The 13,838-nt window shown below is 38.1% G+C and overlaps 2 protein-coding genes across 3 annotated transcripts; one reads left to right on the top strand and one right to left on the bottom strand.

Moving 5' to 3' along the window:
- LOC18784477 lies at positions 2,181-6,938 on the top strand. Of its 2 annotated transcripts, XM_020560493.1 has the most exons (10): positions 2,181-2,312; positions 2,582-2,705; positions 3,952-4,222; positions 4,328-4,990; positions 5,074-5,238; positions 5,319-5,660; positions 5,757-5,927; positions 6,010-6,123; positions 6,239-6,319; positions 6,470-6,938. In XM_020560493.1, the coding sequence occupies exons 3-10, from the start codon at positions 3,968-3,970 to the stop codon at positions 6,788-6,790; spliced, it is 2,112 nt and encodes a 703-aa protein (XP_020416082.1). In that variant the 5' UTR covers positions 2,181-2,312; positions 2,582-2,705; positions 3,952-3,967; the 3' UTR covers positions 6,791-6,938. The 2 variants fall into 2 exon arrangements, with proteins under 2 accessions (XP_020416082.1, XP_020416083.1); XM_020560494.1 differs by lacking the exons at positions 2,181-2,312; positions 2,582-2,705 and having other exon boundaries at positions 3,855-4,222.
- LOC18782050 (protein FAR1-RELATED SEQUENCE 5) lies at positions 9,167-11,689 on the bottom strand. The gene has a single exon (XM_020560034.1). It carries the CDS (start codon positions 11,687-11,689, stop codon positions 9,167-9,169), a length of 2,523 nt encoding a protein of 840 aa, XP_020415623.1.

Raw genomic sequence — 13,838 nt, 5'->3', positions numbered from 1 at the left:
GGGGTAACTTTTCTCCAGGAACGCACGTATTGCGTTCGTCTGAACAAATACTCTGTTAGTTTAAAAAAGTTAGTTGGCTAGGTTAATTTTTCCGGATAACCCTTGCGTTAACATTTGAAACCCTCCATTCTATTATAAAAGGGCATTTGAGTGACTGCCTCTTTGACTCTATCCATTACAAATGCATGGCTTCCTCTTCAAACCAACCTCACGTTGTCAACAACCCAAAACAGCAAGGTTGGGATCCAAATGATCCCAAAGTTCATGTTACGACTAACTTCTGTAACCATGTTCCGCATGATTTGCGTCCATGTGGACTTTGCAAGGATCTTTTTTCTATAAATTCGAATAATGTTCAAGTTTACCGGTCTCCGACTCCCTCGCCTCCAAAGCCACTATCTCCTCTTGTTTGCAAGTGCACCCCTCAAAAGACGGAATGGTGCAGCGATTGCTACACTGACAAGCTCATTACGCATTGGGAGGAAGTTGAAAAATGGGAGTCCACGGATGACTCGGATGATGAAAACTACAAGTTCAGGGATTAGAGTGTAATGTTTTAGTTTAAATTTTTCATGTTTGCAATTTGGAAGTGTGATCCAAAAATAACATGTTATGTTAGCGTTTTCAGTATTGTGCTATGTACATTACTGTTTGGGCTGTTCAATTTTATGTTTGTAAGTTCGTAGTGAAAATTATAACCACCCGTTTTACGAATTTTTGAATTGCGCACAGGTACCTCTGAACTGCATCTGATTACTGCAATTGCATATTATTTTATGCAGGTTCATTTGCAGAGGCTTGTTTACTGCCTTTGTTCGCATCAGTAAACAAATCCCATGTAGTGATTTTCACTTTACTGGGTACATCACCCATAAACCCTTTCTTCACATCATAATTTTTTTTTCCCCATGATTTTGGTGAAGATAGATAAGTTAGAGTGTGTACATATGCTCTAAATTTGGTTGGACATGAGAGGTTGTTTTAAAGAAACATTTAGGAGGTAAAATTGTCCATTCGGAATAAACTCCTTCAAAAATTATTTATCTCCACATTTGAAAATTACAACAAATACTTCCCTCAAATAACCTTCTTTTTTGTTGTAAAACACATTTCCGAGAGTGTTTTTAAAGCAAAAATAATTCAAAAACATATTTTTCCTAATTAAGGCACATTCGAAATTGTAACTATTTGTAAATGTATCGCTACTTTTAAAGTGAAGCATATATAACAATTACATACTACTTGAAACAGTTAAAATTATTAAAACCTAAGCTTACGAACAGTGTATAACCTGAATCCAATATAATTTTAAACATAAACCATACTTTGAACCCTAAAGCCCAAACCCAATTCAATGTTAACCATAAAGCCCAACCCTAAATTGTAACCGTAAATTCTAAACCCTAAAGCCTAAACCCTTGAATTTTAACCCTACAGCCCAAACCGAATTCAATTTTAACCGTAAAGTCCAACCCATTTCAATTTTAACTTTTAAGCATAAACCACAAACCCTAAACCCTAAACACTTGAATTTGAATCATATAGCCCAAACCCAATTCAATTTTAACCGTAAATTGTAAGCCCTAAACCGTAAACCGTAAACCCTTGAATTTGAATCACAAAGCCCAAACCCAATATCATTTTAACCTTAAAGCCCAACCAAATTAAATTTTAACGATAAAGCCGAACCCAATATAATTTTAACCCTAAAGCCCAAACCCAATTAAATAGTAACCCTAAAGCCCAAACGCAATTCAATTTTAACCATAAAACCCAACCCAGTTCAATTTTAACCATAAAGCCCAACCCAATATCATTTTAACCCTAAAGCCCAGCCCAATTTAATGTTAACCGTAAAGCCCAAACCCAATTCAATTTTACCCGTGAAGCCCAATCCAATTAAAAACTCAAACCGACTTCATTTGTACTCCTAAAGCCCAACCCTAATTCCTCTTTTCAATCTATAGCCCAAGCACAAACCCAACACCCCAATTTCAGAAAAATGCCGCCTTCTTCTAGCCCACAAACAATTTCACAAACAGAAACATTTAAAAATCTGAAATTGGAACAGCATCCCTTTCTCACTCTTGCGCGCTGTTTGGGGTTCCTCCTCTCCTTCTTGATATTGAAACCTAAACTTGGAGCTGGTAGCGTTTCGCTTGTTGGGTTGTTTTGTTTTGGCAAAATATTTTTCAGTACAAGGAAGTCTCTCAAGCTGGATTTGTGCAGTCAATTCCTCGAACCAACACACTCTCGCCCCCCGTTTATAGCTTTCTGAATGTGAAGGTTTCATTCTTGTCTCTATTTACCAGGTAAAGAATAGTTTGGTTTTTCTGTTGTCGGATTCTTTTTGTACTTTCGTATTTACCTTGAAATCCCTTTGTGGGTCTGCTTATATGGGATTGAATCCAACCGATTGAACTCATTCCTAGAGTGGGTTCGGTCTGCTTTTAGTTTTTTTCATTTACTCAGAGGATTTAACATTAAATTGGCAGCATTTACATATTTTGGTAGTTTTGTTTTGGTAAAATATCTTATCGGTAGCTTTTGATTCGATTTGGGTTTGCCTTTATTTTTTCAGATAAGCGTACGGTCTGCGAAAGTTCAAATTTGCTATTACTTGAATTGTTAGCTGTTCATAGACAAAGAAGAGTAAGGTGGCGCTGAGAAGCTGTTGATTGAAGTTGGGGCTTTAGTCCAATCCGGTAAGTCTTATCTTTGAAATGTGATGATGGTTTTGGATGAAGCAAATTTTAACGTATCACGTGCTTTGATATGATTTCTCTTACTGATTTTTGCCCTCTTATGCTACTGCTACTGGATACATCTTTTACATAATATAATTTAATCTTGAGGATATTTATAGGTTAGGTTTAAAGAATTCTGTTTTTGTGGGTTGGGTGTGTGCACGCGCTTGCTTATTCTGAAATCATTTGGGTCTTCCTTGCGTTTTGAAATTTTGGTCTATCTTTTCCCTCAAGGTTTTAGGAATGTAGAATATTTGATATTTAGTCTGCTACAATTCATATTCAATGCATTGTTGGTATGAGCCTACCATGTGTATGTTTTGCCGTTATCTATTAGTTACGAAACTTTATCATCCAAATGACTCTTTAGTTATCAAAATCTTTGGGTAGGAAGACCAATACTGGATGCTGTCCTATTAATGGTGCGCTTTGATCCTTTTCTATCTTACTTGTGTTTTGATGTTCTGCAGAATTCTGTTTTTTAGTTTCATTGCGTTTTACACTAAAAAGATGATTTTATAGGAGATAGGTGATAATTTAGAGCAAGATCAATAGCTTCGACTGGTTGGCCTTGCTTTCTTAACTACTACTTTATAAATTATGAAGGGAGACTGTCATCAAAAGTACAATGTGGAGACTGCATATGGAAATTCTGTGTGAATTTTTATGTACTATATTACTTGTTGATATTGTTTGGCACTTGTTGATATTGTTTGGTCTGGTATTGATGCTTATGGGTTTTGTTGGAGCAATGTGTGTGTGTTTATGTGTTTTTCTATTATTTTGTCTGCATCCTTCTAGTGCAATCTACTCCCTGTTTGTTCTATTATTAAATACAACCAGTGACGACCTAATGCATACTTTAGTTTCTGATATAAACAAAAGAACTGCATTATTGAAGTTAATCCACCAATTATTCGTTCTTACCTGCATAAGAGATTCCTAATTGAAATGAAGCCTTCAGTTAACAATGCACATGTGAGGCAATGCCTACTGGGCTGGGAAGGAATGATTTTTTGTTTGTAAACAACATAGAAAAAGCAATGCAATGAGTATGGAAGCTTATGAAATGTTTTTGAATGTATGTTCAGATTATGTCATGTTATTGTATTTTTTTTCTTTGGTCAACAGAGTTACTGTATTGTTTGATGTTGAGGTAGAGATAATCTGTTTCATTGTTTGACGTTTGAATTCAATAATGAAGGATATTCGAATCAACAATGAGGACGAATAACAAGTGCACTGAGGTTGGAGCATCTTATGAAGGTTCCCGGCGCCCGAAGACCACACTTGCAAAGGGTACGAAAGGTAACTCTTCAGCGGCTTCCTCAAGCTCGAAAAAACGGACGCCAGCAAAACGAATATCGGGTCCTATGGGTACTGGGGTGTTCGGGGTACGTGTGTTCATACCAAGAGACCGCAATCCTTGTTCACCCTTGCTTCACTTCGATTTGGAGGAACATATCTCCTTCAAGGTATTATTATTTAAGTTTACATTTGACATTTCACACATTGGAGTAATTTTTTTTAAGTGGGTCACAATGAAATGAAGATTACTAAACCCGTTGTGTTTTATGTAGCTGACTTTAAAAAAAATCAGAGGGTGTGGAAACAACGACATATGTGCTACATGGTATAACAAAGCAATGCACGACACGGTGAAAGCAAAGGTGAAAGAATCTGGATTTTTGCCCTTTTTGTCAATATTGGGCCATGGAAAGAAAGGGGATAGGCCATTACTTGTGGCCTTAGCTGAGAGATGGTGGGACACTACCCACACATTCCACTTCGATGAAGTTGGAGAGATGACAATGACCCCCATGGACTTCGCAGCAATCACAGGATTGCGTGTTGGTGGGAAGCGATTAACGTACGACTTGGACATTTACAAAAATAAGAATAAGGTGGTGAAATTGTTTGGGAAACCAATTGCAGACCTACTGGCAGGGGAAAGGAGAGTGCCGTATGAAAGCCTTTGCACTCCGTACTGGAAGAAGAATCCGAAAGATGATAAAGAAGCAGACCAAATTGCAAGGGCATTTATACTGTGCTTGATTGGCTCCTCATTCCTAAATGACAAGAGCCAATACGTGAGTATGCACTACGCCCCTTGTCTAGAAATTGTCTCAGACATTGGTAAATATGACTGGGGCGGTGCGGCTTTGGCTTGCTTGTATAGATCACTGGATTCTTGTTCTAGGGGCAGGTCATCAAGCATGGGCGGGTATTGGAGGGCATGGGAGGTTAGTGTAATCGAATTGAATATCCGCAAAGTGCAACATACTTTTTTGCTTAAATTACTGATTTTTAAACTTGTTTTGTGTAGGTATGGGCTTGCGAGTATCTAAAGCCGTTTGCTTTATCAAGGCCCAGTAGAACAGTGAACACGTGGCCCCGAACATTGAGGTGGGTTGGTGTAAAATCAAAGCGGGACTTGCAACATCACTTGGAACATTTTAGGGTGATGATGCGACATCTAACAAATGATCAGGTATAAACCTTGACCCTTCAACTGAAATTTTATTTAGCTTCAAATGTATGATACACAAAGGTAACCAATTTGTGTTGCAGGTTAATTGGAACCCATGGGGGACCAATGAATCCGACATGCCGGAAGCCGTCAAAAAGAGCGTGCCGGCAACCCGTAAACGAATCCTACTTGAGGGACCAGCTGGTTCAGCCTGGTTTTTAGGAGAGCGAGTCGCTATGCAAAGTTTAGGCACCACAGAACCTCAAGTACCCAATATTCCACCGAGGACAATGCTTTCTGATTATAAGCTGACTGATGAGTCAGAAGTCAGGGAAGCACTGAATGGGTACCCCGCTTCAGAATGGCTTGCAAATTCACCCAACTATGCCCACTACAGAGATGAGTATATAAGGTACCGCCACTATGAGGACTTACTTGAAGCGGTACGTTATACACTGAACACGTGTTATGTACTTACACTTGCTGCATGAAATTCATATCATTTTTCAACAATCTAAAATGATACCTAAATTCCACAGGAAGGAGAATATCGAAATCTCGTAGGGGCCAATATAAGGGTAGGAAACATCTCTCCTCAGCCATGGTCAGTGCGAATACCATGCTGGGCAGCTGAAAATGGAAGTAAACTTGTGCGGATACCCCGTGGGCAAGATAGTCTTGATCTACCATTACCTGCTGGTGTGACACATGTAAGTAGCTTCCATTGCATAATATATTCATACATGATGGCTTCATGTGGTGATTGGTGTAATTGCATGTGCCTGAATGTAGGTAACTGCTGAAGCTGCAACCGAGATTTTGCAGCTGAATGCTGGGTTGAATGTCGTACTATTTTCAACTTCATTGGAAGCAAGCATAGAGATCAGGCGCCTACGGCAAGAGATTGTGAGTCAGTTAAGCTTCATTTCATACTGATTTCATAAAATTAACAACCATCACAGATGTTATATTGAAATAACAGACCATGGTATTGAACATGAACGATGTTATATTGTAATAGGAGATATTGAAGAACACCTCGGGAACAACCACTGCAAGTTCGGGTATTGGTGAACACATCTTAAATGATGATGTAGAACATGTAAGTTTGTTACCTCCATTGTAAAGTTTGCTTTATAAGATGTTCAATTTTGCAATTTGAAATAATATGTTACATTCTGCAATGCAAACCATCATCACAAAATTGAACAAAATTGATTATTTATATATGTCAATGTTTCCCTGTATGTAGGAGTTTCGCACAAAATTTAATCATGACGACATAGGTAGAAAAGGAAAGACAAAAATTGTGATACCAGAAGAGCATGAAGAAGATGAGGAAGAGGAAGATGAAGAGGAAGATGAAGACGATGCTTGGATCAAAGAGACAGAGGTTGGGGATGAGGATGAGGAAGCCGATGAGGACGAGGTTGGGGATGAGGATGAGGAAGCCGATGAGGACGGGGCCGTAGCTAAGGGTAATCCGGATGCAGAACAACACTCCACAGACCAAAAACGCAAAGTTGAGAAAAGTCTTCATTCACGTACCCCAAAGAGAAAGAAAACCAAGTAAATTATGGATACGATTCAATTTTCCGGATCAGTGATGATGGTTTTGTAATGTAATATATTCAGTTTATTAGCCCTTACCATTTCTGATGCTTTATATTTCGGTTCGTTTTGCACCTTTCGTTTGATAGTACAAAAAACAGGTCTACTTATGCCAGTGAAAGAAACAAAAAAAAGATCCATTTTTCCTTTTCAGGAGTTTGCGCACAGTCACTCTCGCATTGCATAAACGTCGTGCAATTGCATGTTTACAATGCAAATGTCGACCGGCTGTGTGCAAACTAAAGATAGCTTAAGACATCTTAAAAATTTTTGAACAAAAATACTACCATTTTGAAGAAAATCTTTGACAGAATGAAATAGATGAAATTAATCTTTAACTACTTAAATCCCCTAACCGCAATTTGAAAAATTTATGACCCTATGTGTATTATTCACTATTAGGGTTAATCACATTGTGTTTTACGGAATTCGGGATCTTTTGGAAAATCATTTGTGCTACAAGACAATGTCCATTACTACATAATTTTGAAAATTTATTGTTTTTGTAATATAATATGTTCGGCTTATTGGCCCTTACCATTTCTCATGCTCTGTACTTCGATTTATAGTTCAAAAAATAGGTCTAATTGTGCATGTACAAAAAAATATGATCCATTTTTCCTGATTAGGGGTTTGCGCACAGCCACCCTTGCATTGCATCACCGTCATGCAATTGCATGTGTGAAATGCAAATACAAACCCGTTGTGTGCAAACTAAACATACCTTAAAATCGCAAACCTAATTAATGTATAGCGCAAAGACAAAGACAACAAAGCAAATACTTTATTATGACCATATGTGTATTATTCAATATTATGGTTAATCACGTTGTGTTTTACGAAATTCGGGATCTTTTGGAAAATCATTTGTGCTACATTAGAATGTCCATTACTACGTAATTTCGATAATTTATTGTTTTTGTAATATAATATGTTCGGCTTATTGGCCCTTACCGTTTCTCATGCTCTGTACTTCGATTTATAGTTTAAAAAATAGGTCTAATTATGCATGTACAAAAACATATGATCCATTTTTCCTGATTAGGGGTTTGTGCACAGCCACCCTTGCATTGCATCACCGTCATGAAATTGCATGTGTGAAATGCAAATGCAAATCCGCACAAATCCGCTGTGTGCAAACTAAACATACCTTAAAAACGCAAACCTAATTAATGTATAGCGCAAAGACAAAGAAAACCAAGCAAATACTTTATTATGACCGTATGTTTATTATTCAATATTAGAGTTAATGACATTGTGTTTTATGAAATTCGGGATCTTTTGGATAATAATTTGTGCTACATCACAATGTCAATTACTACGTAATTTCGATAATTGGTCGTTTTTGTAATATAATATGTTCGGCTTATTGCCCCTTACCATTTCATGCTCTGTACTTCGATTTATAGTTCAAAAAAATAGGTCTCATTATGCATGTACAAAAAAATATGATTCATTTTTCCTGATTAGGGGTTTGCGCACAGCCACCCTTGCATTGCATCAACGTCATGCAATTGCATGTGTGACATGCAAATTCAAACCGGCTGTGTGCAAACTAAACATACCTAAAAAATGCAAACCTAATTAATGTATAGCGCAAAGACAAAGAAAACCAAGCAAATACTTTATTATGACCGTATGTTTATTATTCAATATTAGAGTTAATCACATTGTGTTTTACGAAATTCGGGATCTTTTGGAAAATCATTTGTGCTACATGACAATGTCCATTACTACATAATTTTTATAATTGGTCGTTTTTGTAATATAATATGTTCGGCTTATTGCCCCTTACCGTTTCCCATGCTCTGTATTTCAGTTCATTTCGCCCTTTAATTTAAAATTCAAAAATTAGGTGAAATTTGCATGTACAAAAAAATATGATCCATTTTTCCTTATTAGGGGTTTGGGCACAGCCACCCTTGCATTGCATCACCGTCATGCAATTGCATGTTTCTAATGCTAATGCTGACCTGCTTTGGGCAAAACTATTCAAACTGTAAACGCGAAGCTAATGAATGTATATAGCAAAGAAATTAGGATTAACCAATTATCGTTTACGAAATTGGCTATATTTTGGAATGTAATACGCACTTTCAGGCCAACAAATTTGTAATACCAAGTATTTTCAGAGAATTAGTCTTTATTGATTCTAATATGTTCAAATAATTGCCCCTTACCCTTAGGCAATGTGGTTTGGATCACCGCCTCCTACATAAAACTTCCATCCAAGCACCCTCTACAAGTCATAAAACCATTTCTCAACAATACTTACATAAAACAATAAGATATCAATCATATGAAAGCATCTTGTCTATCACTAAATCTACATTTCATGTTAATTGTTACATGTAAACCAAGTTCCAAAACTACAATTGTTTTGGGTTGAACCAGTACATAGGGAATTAGGTTCACCATTGTCGAATGAGAAACCATCGTCACTGTTAGGGGTAGAACCGGTTGGGTCTGCAGTAGAAAAACTATCAGAACCAGACAAATCAACCACATTGTTGCTTCTGCATTGAGAAACCGTTTGACTAGGATAACTGTAGCTAATGTCCGGGGACGGCCCTTTATCAGAACTATTCTGATAGCTTTCACTACCTGATGGGATATTCACACCTGCATTTCTACTTGGATGCAAGTTTCTTTGAGAGCAATGACATTGTCGACGCTTGCGCGTTCCACCCTGCCTTGCTTGAGTGCCTTTTGTCCTAACGATATTTGGATCTTTCACAATATTTGAAGGACATTGCTCAGCACTACCCAATTTTAGACTTGTCTCTTCTTCCTTTTGCCGTAAGCCTTCACAAATTCCCTCCCATCTACTAAACTCATTCGTCAACATGGCATAACCATTTGCACTCTTCGATGCATAAAAACATACTTTGTTTGACATAGCACTTAAACTTCCATACCTCGCCATTTCTACAACTTCGTTGGTAGTGTCTTCGCCTTTGCTGATAAATTCCATACATGTATCAGTTTGGGCACTCTTTGTCCATCTCTTCATTATGAGTGCTGGAGGAATTTCTGTAAGGTGCTCGCACTTCATTACATAAAGCAGGTGGCAACATGGGATCCCTTCTCTTTCATATTTCCGGCATCCACACTCTATCCGCATCTTTTCCCCACCGTGATAAACACAAGTCCATTTATTATGCGGTTTACCATATTTTGACAATACGTATACACGACCTCCAAAATTATGTATCACATTATCATGGATGAGTGCTGAACAAGATTCAATCTCATGACGAACCAATACAAAGCACCTATGCGTGTAAATCAAAGAAGCTTGTTGCTCGAGTTTTGTCAATGTGGTTTTAAGGACTGGTGTTGAGTACTTTGCGTTGAAACCATCCTTCGCTGTGGTATTCCTAAGACGTAACATAGCCCTATCAATTGCTGGAATACATTCAAACAACTTCACACCTTTCCTCAAGTAATCTTTCACATACTTGTTCATAGACTCCACGCGTTGAGTGGTGCACATACCACCGAAAAACTTTCCTCTCAAACATGATTCAGCCCATGAGTCACTTTTTGCATACATCATTTCCAGCCATTCTTTTTGTTTCGGAGTACTCGCTCTTTCCCTCAGAACCTCCCATTTTTTCTTAAACTCGTCCAATGCAAATGGTTCCCAAATACATGCCTGAAAATTTCTTAGCAATTCATCATCCTTCAAGTTATTCTGTGCATTCCTTGACACATGCCATGAGCACAACCGATGGTTAGACATGGGAAACACATCATCAATAGCTTTACGCATTGCCTCATCGCCATCCGTCAATATTGATATTGGCTTCTTATCTTTCATGGATGCCATGAATGTTTCCAATAACCACTTGTAAGTTTCAAATGTCTCGTCCTGCAATAATGCGCAACCAAACATTACAGTAGAACGGTAGTTGTTCGAACCGACAAACAACACTAGGGGCTTGTCATAAACATTTGTTTTGTACGTGCTATCAAATATGAGGACGTCGCCATAGGCAATGTAATCCAAAAGTGAAGTGGAGTCCCTCCAAAACAAATTACCAAGCCTATTTTCCTCGTCAACACTGAACTTACAAAAGAATTCTGGATCCATTGCTCCTTTCGCTTTCAAGTAAGAGAGTGCGGCTTTTGTGTCACCGTCGAGCAAAATTTCCCTGCGTGATGCATCCAACTTATTGTACAGATCCTTTATTTGAAAACCAACATTTAAATACCCGCCACATTGGTCGACCATATACTCATATGTTTGACATGTTCTAAACAATGCTCTTCGCATTCCCACTGCTTGTGCTAAATCAGAATTTCGAACAACACGGTTACATCGGAGATATGGTGATTCAAGTGGAGTAACTAGTTGATGATTGTGATGTGGTTCAAAATTCGTAACTACGTAAACATCACGTTTCTTCTCATAACCCACCCAAAAATGGGCAGAACAATTCTCTCTTGTAATTGGCTTTGGTGGTCGAATCCTATCTGATCGATCATTAAACTTCTCATTTCTCAAACCTTCTTTAGAACAACACCACCGTCTCCTACATATTTTCCCTTCCGCATTTTGCACCAATTTGTCTTTTCTCACGCTAAATCCAATGCCCTTTGCATAACTCATATAATATTCTTCCGCTAATTCTATCGTTTTAAACTCTTTCCCCATAACATCTTCTTTCCTCGGTGCAATCATGTCAACATCATTATCATCACTACTTTGACTAACCATATGTTCGACCGACATATGCCCACTCTCTATTGTCGGTGCCCTATGACTCGACCTTTCACAACCACCCAGATACCCTGAATCAATACAACCACCATTTGATGTCTCTACACCCCTGTCCATCTTATCAAACCCCTTCATGACTGAGAAACATAATTTCAAACTGAAATTACCTTATACTCTATGTGCTAACATACTTTCTCTTAAAAAAACACAAATGAATAATCTCATGCAATTGCACATACTCAAGTTAATAATTGCACCACGTATAACTGTTTCACAACCAAAAATATGCAATTGCATCAACTCATTACCCAAAATACAATCAAGTCCTAAACCAGAAAGAGGGTTCTTTGAAATCTTACTTGATGTTTCCATACTTTCAAAGCCTCCTCCTTACACTTCCTTTTGCCACCAACTCAAATGTCGTTGTTAACTGCCAAGGATCTTCGAAATCTTTACAACCACGTTGTTATTACAAATTCATTCCCCTGCGAAATTGAAATTCTATATCAGACAATGCCAACAAAACAAACTAAATTAATTAAATACCTCCAATTAGGTGACCATTTCATCATGGAGGTTGGATCCACCATCAATTTGGTATCTGGACAAGCAGAGAGAAGACTTGAGGATCTCAATTCGGTGAGCATTACCTTCTTGCAGATGCGTTTTGCCCAAGCACAGACAAGAGTTGGACGCACTTAGGATAGATTTGGGCAAGTGAGAGGAAGAGTTCCTTGCGAAGCAGAGACAAGAGTTCGCCGCCAAGCAGAGACAGTGGGCAAGAAGAGAGAAGAGTTCGTGGAGGCGCTAAGGATTGGATTTGGGCAACCAAAAAGAAGAGTTCCTGGAGGCGCTAAGGATTGGATGGGCTATTAGGATTTTCGATTTGGGCAACCACAGAGGAGAGTGTGCGTCTTCTTCATCCTCCAAACCTGCCTTTCTCTGCGCGTCTTCTTCGTCCTCCAAACCTGCCTTTCTCTTTCCTCACATGCCACTCACGTGTTGAATAACAAATGCCTCAACAGGTCACTAAGTCATTGAATCTCAGCCATCCTTTTTTAACATGGAAACTCAGCCGTTGGATAGCCGGCTGTACCGGTACAGCTGAGGCACCACAGAATTTTCGTGTTAATCGTGTCAAAAAGAGACCCAAAATTTCGTCCCAAAAAAAAAAAAAAAGAGACCCAAAATAAACTAATCAGAAAAGATGAGCAGTCAAATCAAAGAGCTATTTGGATAGAAACGATTAACAAGTTTCCAATGATGACACTCAAATACTATGCACATGCATGTAGGAAGTCTTTCAAAGTGGTCAAACATAGAGGAAGAAACCTTACTGTCACAAGATATTTAACAAAAGAAATATCAGCCAAACCTCCATGAACCAAAAGTACTTCTTAAGAAACTAATTCAGGAACATTGAGGTTGTCAAATTTCTCACATGTCCCAGATATCAGACTGAGCGACCTCAACTAGTGAAGTTTGCAGCTCAAGCATGCAAATCTTTCACGATAAACTAGTTAAGTTTGCAGCTCAAGCATGCAAATCTTTTACGATAAACAAATTGTCATAACTCTAAACTTACTACAACTTACAGAGCAAAAAAGCCATTTATGATCAGGATTAACACGCTCCTGAAGTGACCTTAACCAATTCCTTGAAGCGCAATTATTGATCTTTCATTGATTGAAGAGAGTGAAAGGTTTTCAGAATCCAGATAACTAATTCAATCTAGCTTATTTGTTCCAATGTAGATATTATTTTAGTGATAGACCATGCCAATCCCAGATCAGGAGCAAAGCAAAAAACTTATCCACACCAGGACATTCCAAGATCAACCACCACAGGAAAGGAAGAGCTAATTTTTTTCAAATGAGATGACAAAGATCCCACAAACTCACAGCGAGGGAGACGACAAAAATAAACGTGCAAGGTCCAATTCTCATCTCAGCATCATAAAATATGAATTGCCTACTACTGAACATAACAACTCTCAATATTGCTAAGACAAAATTTTCACTTTCAACATTCGAAAGCGAAGGTCTTAGGTTAAGGAACCTGGTAGAGCTTTCTCAAGTATGATGAGGAAAAACAAGAAATTGCATAGTATAGTTTATCTCCCTTTTTACCATGAGGGAGAACAGATGCATACATGCCATCAGACAAAATTCAACAACCCAACAAAGCAGGACATTTACACTCTGTTTTAAGTTGGTTCGAGACTTCTGTTTGTAAAAGACATATATATGCATAAAATTCTTCCTTGCATTGTATCTGGACCTTG

Source organism: Prunus persica, chromosome G3, assembly GCF_000346465.2.
Source record: "Prunus persica cultivar Lovell chromosome G3, Prunus_persica_NCBIv2, whole genome shotgun sequence".
NCBI lineage: Eukaryota > Viridiplantae > Streptophyta > Magnoliopsida > Rosales > Rosaceae > Prunus > Prunus persica.
The sequence above is the reverse complement of the archived record's forward strand: the minus strand, read 5'-3'. Positions and strand labels throughout refer to the sequence as shown.

Coding starts and splice junctions, on each gene's coding strand:
- LOC18784477 (XM_020560493.1), top strand. CDS start 3,968: ATGAGGACGAATAACAAGTGCACTGAGGTTGGAGCATCTTATGAAGGT. Junction 4,223..4,327: donor AGGAACATATCTCCTTCAAG/GTATTATTATTT, acceptor TGTTTTATGTAG/CTGACTTTAAAAAAAATCAG. Junction 4,991..5,073: donor GGTATTGGAGGGCATGGGAG/GTTAGTGTAATC, acceptor TGTTTTGTGTAG/GTATGGGCTTGCGAGTATCT.
- LOC18782050 (XM_020560034.1), bottom strand. CDS start 11,689: ATGAAGGGGTTTGATAAGATGGACAGGGGTGTAGAGACATCAAATGGT.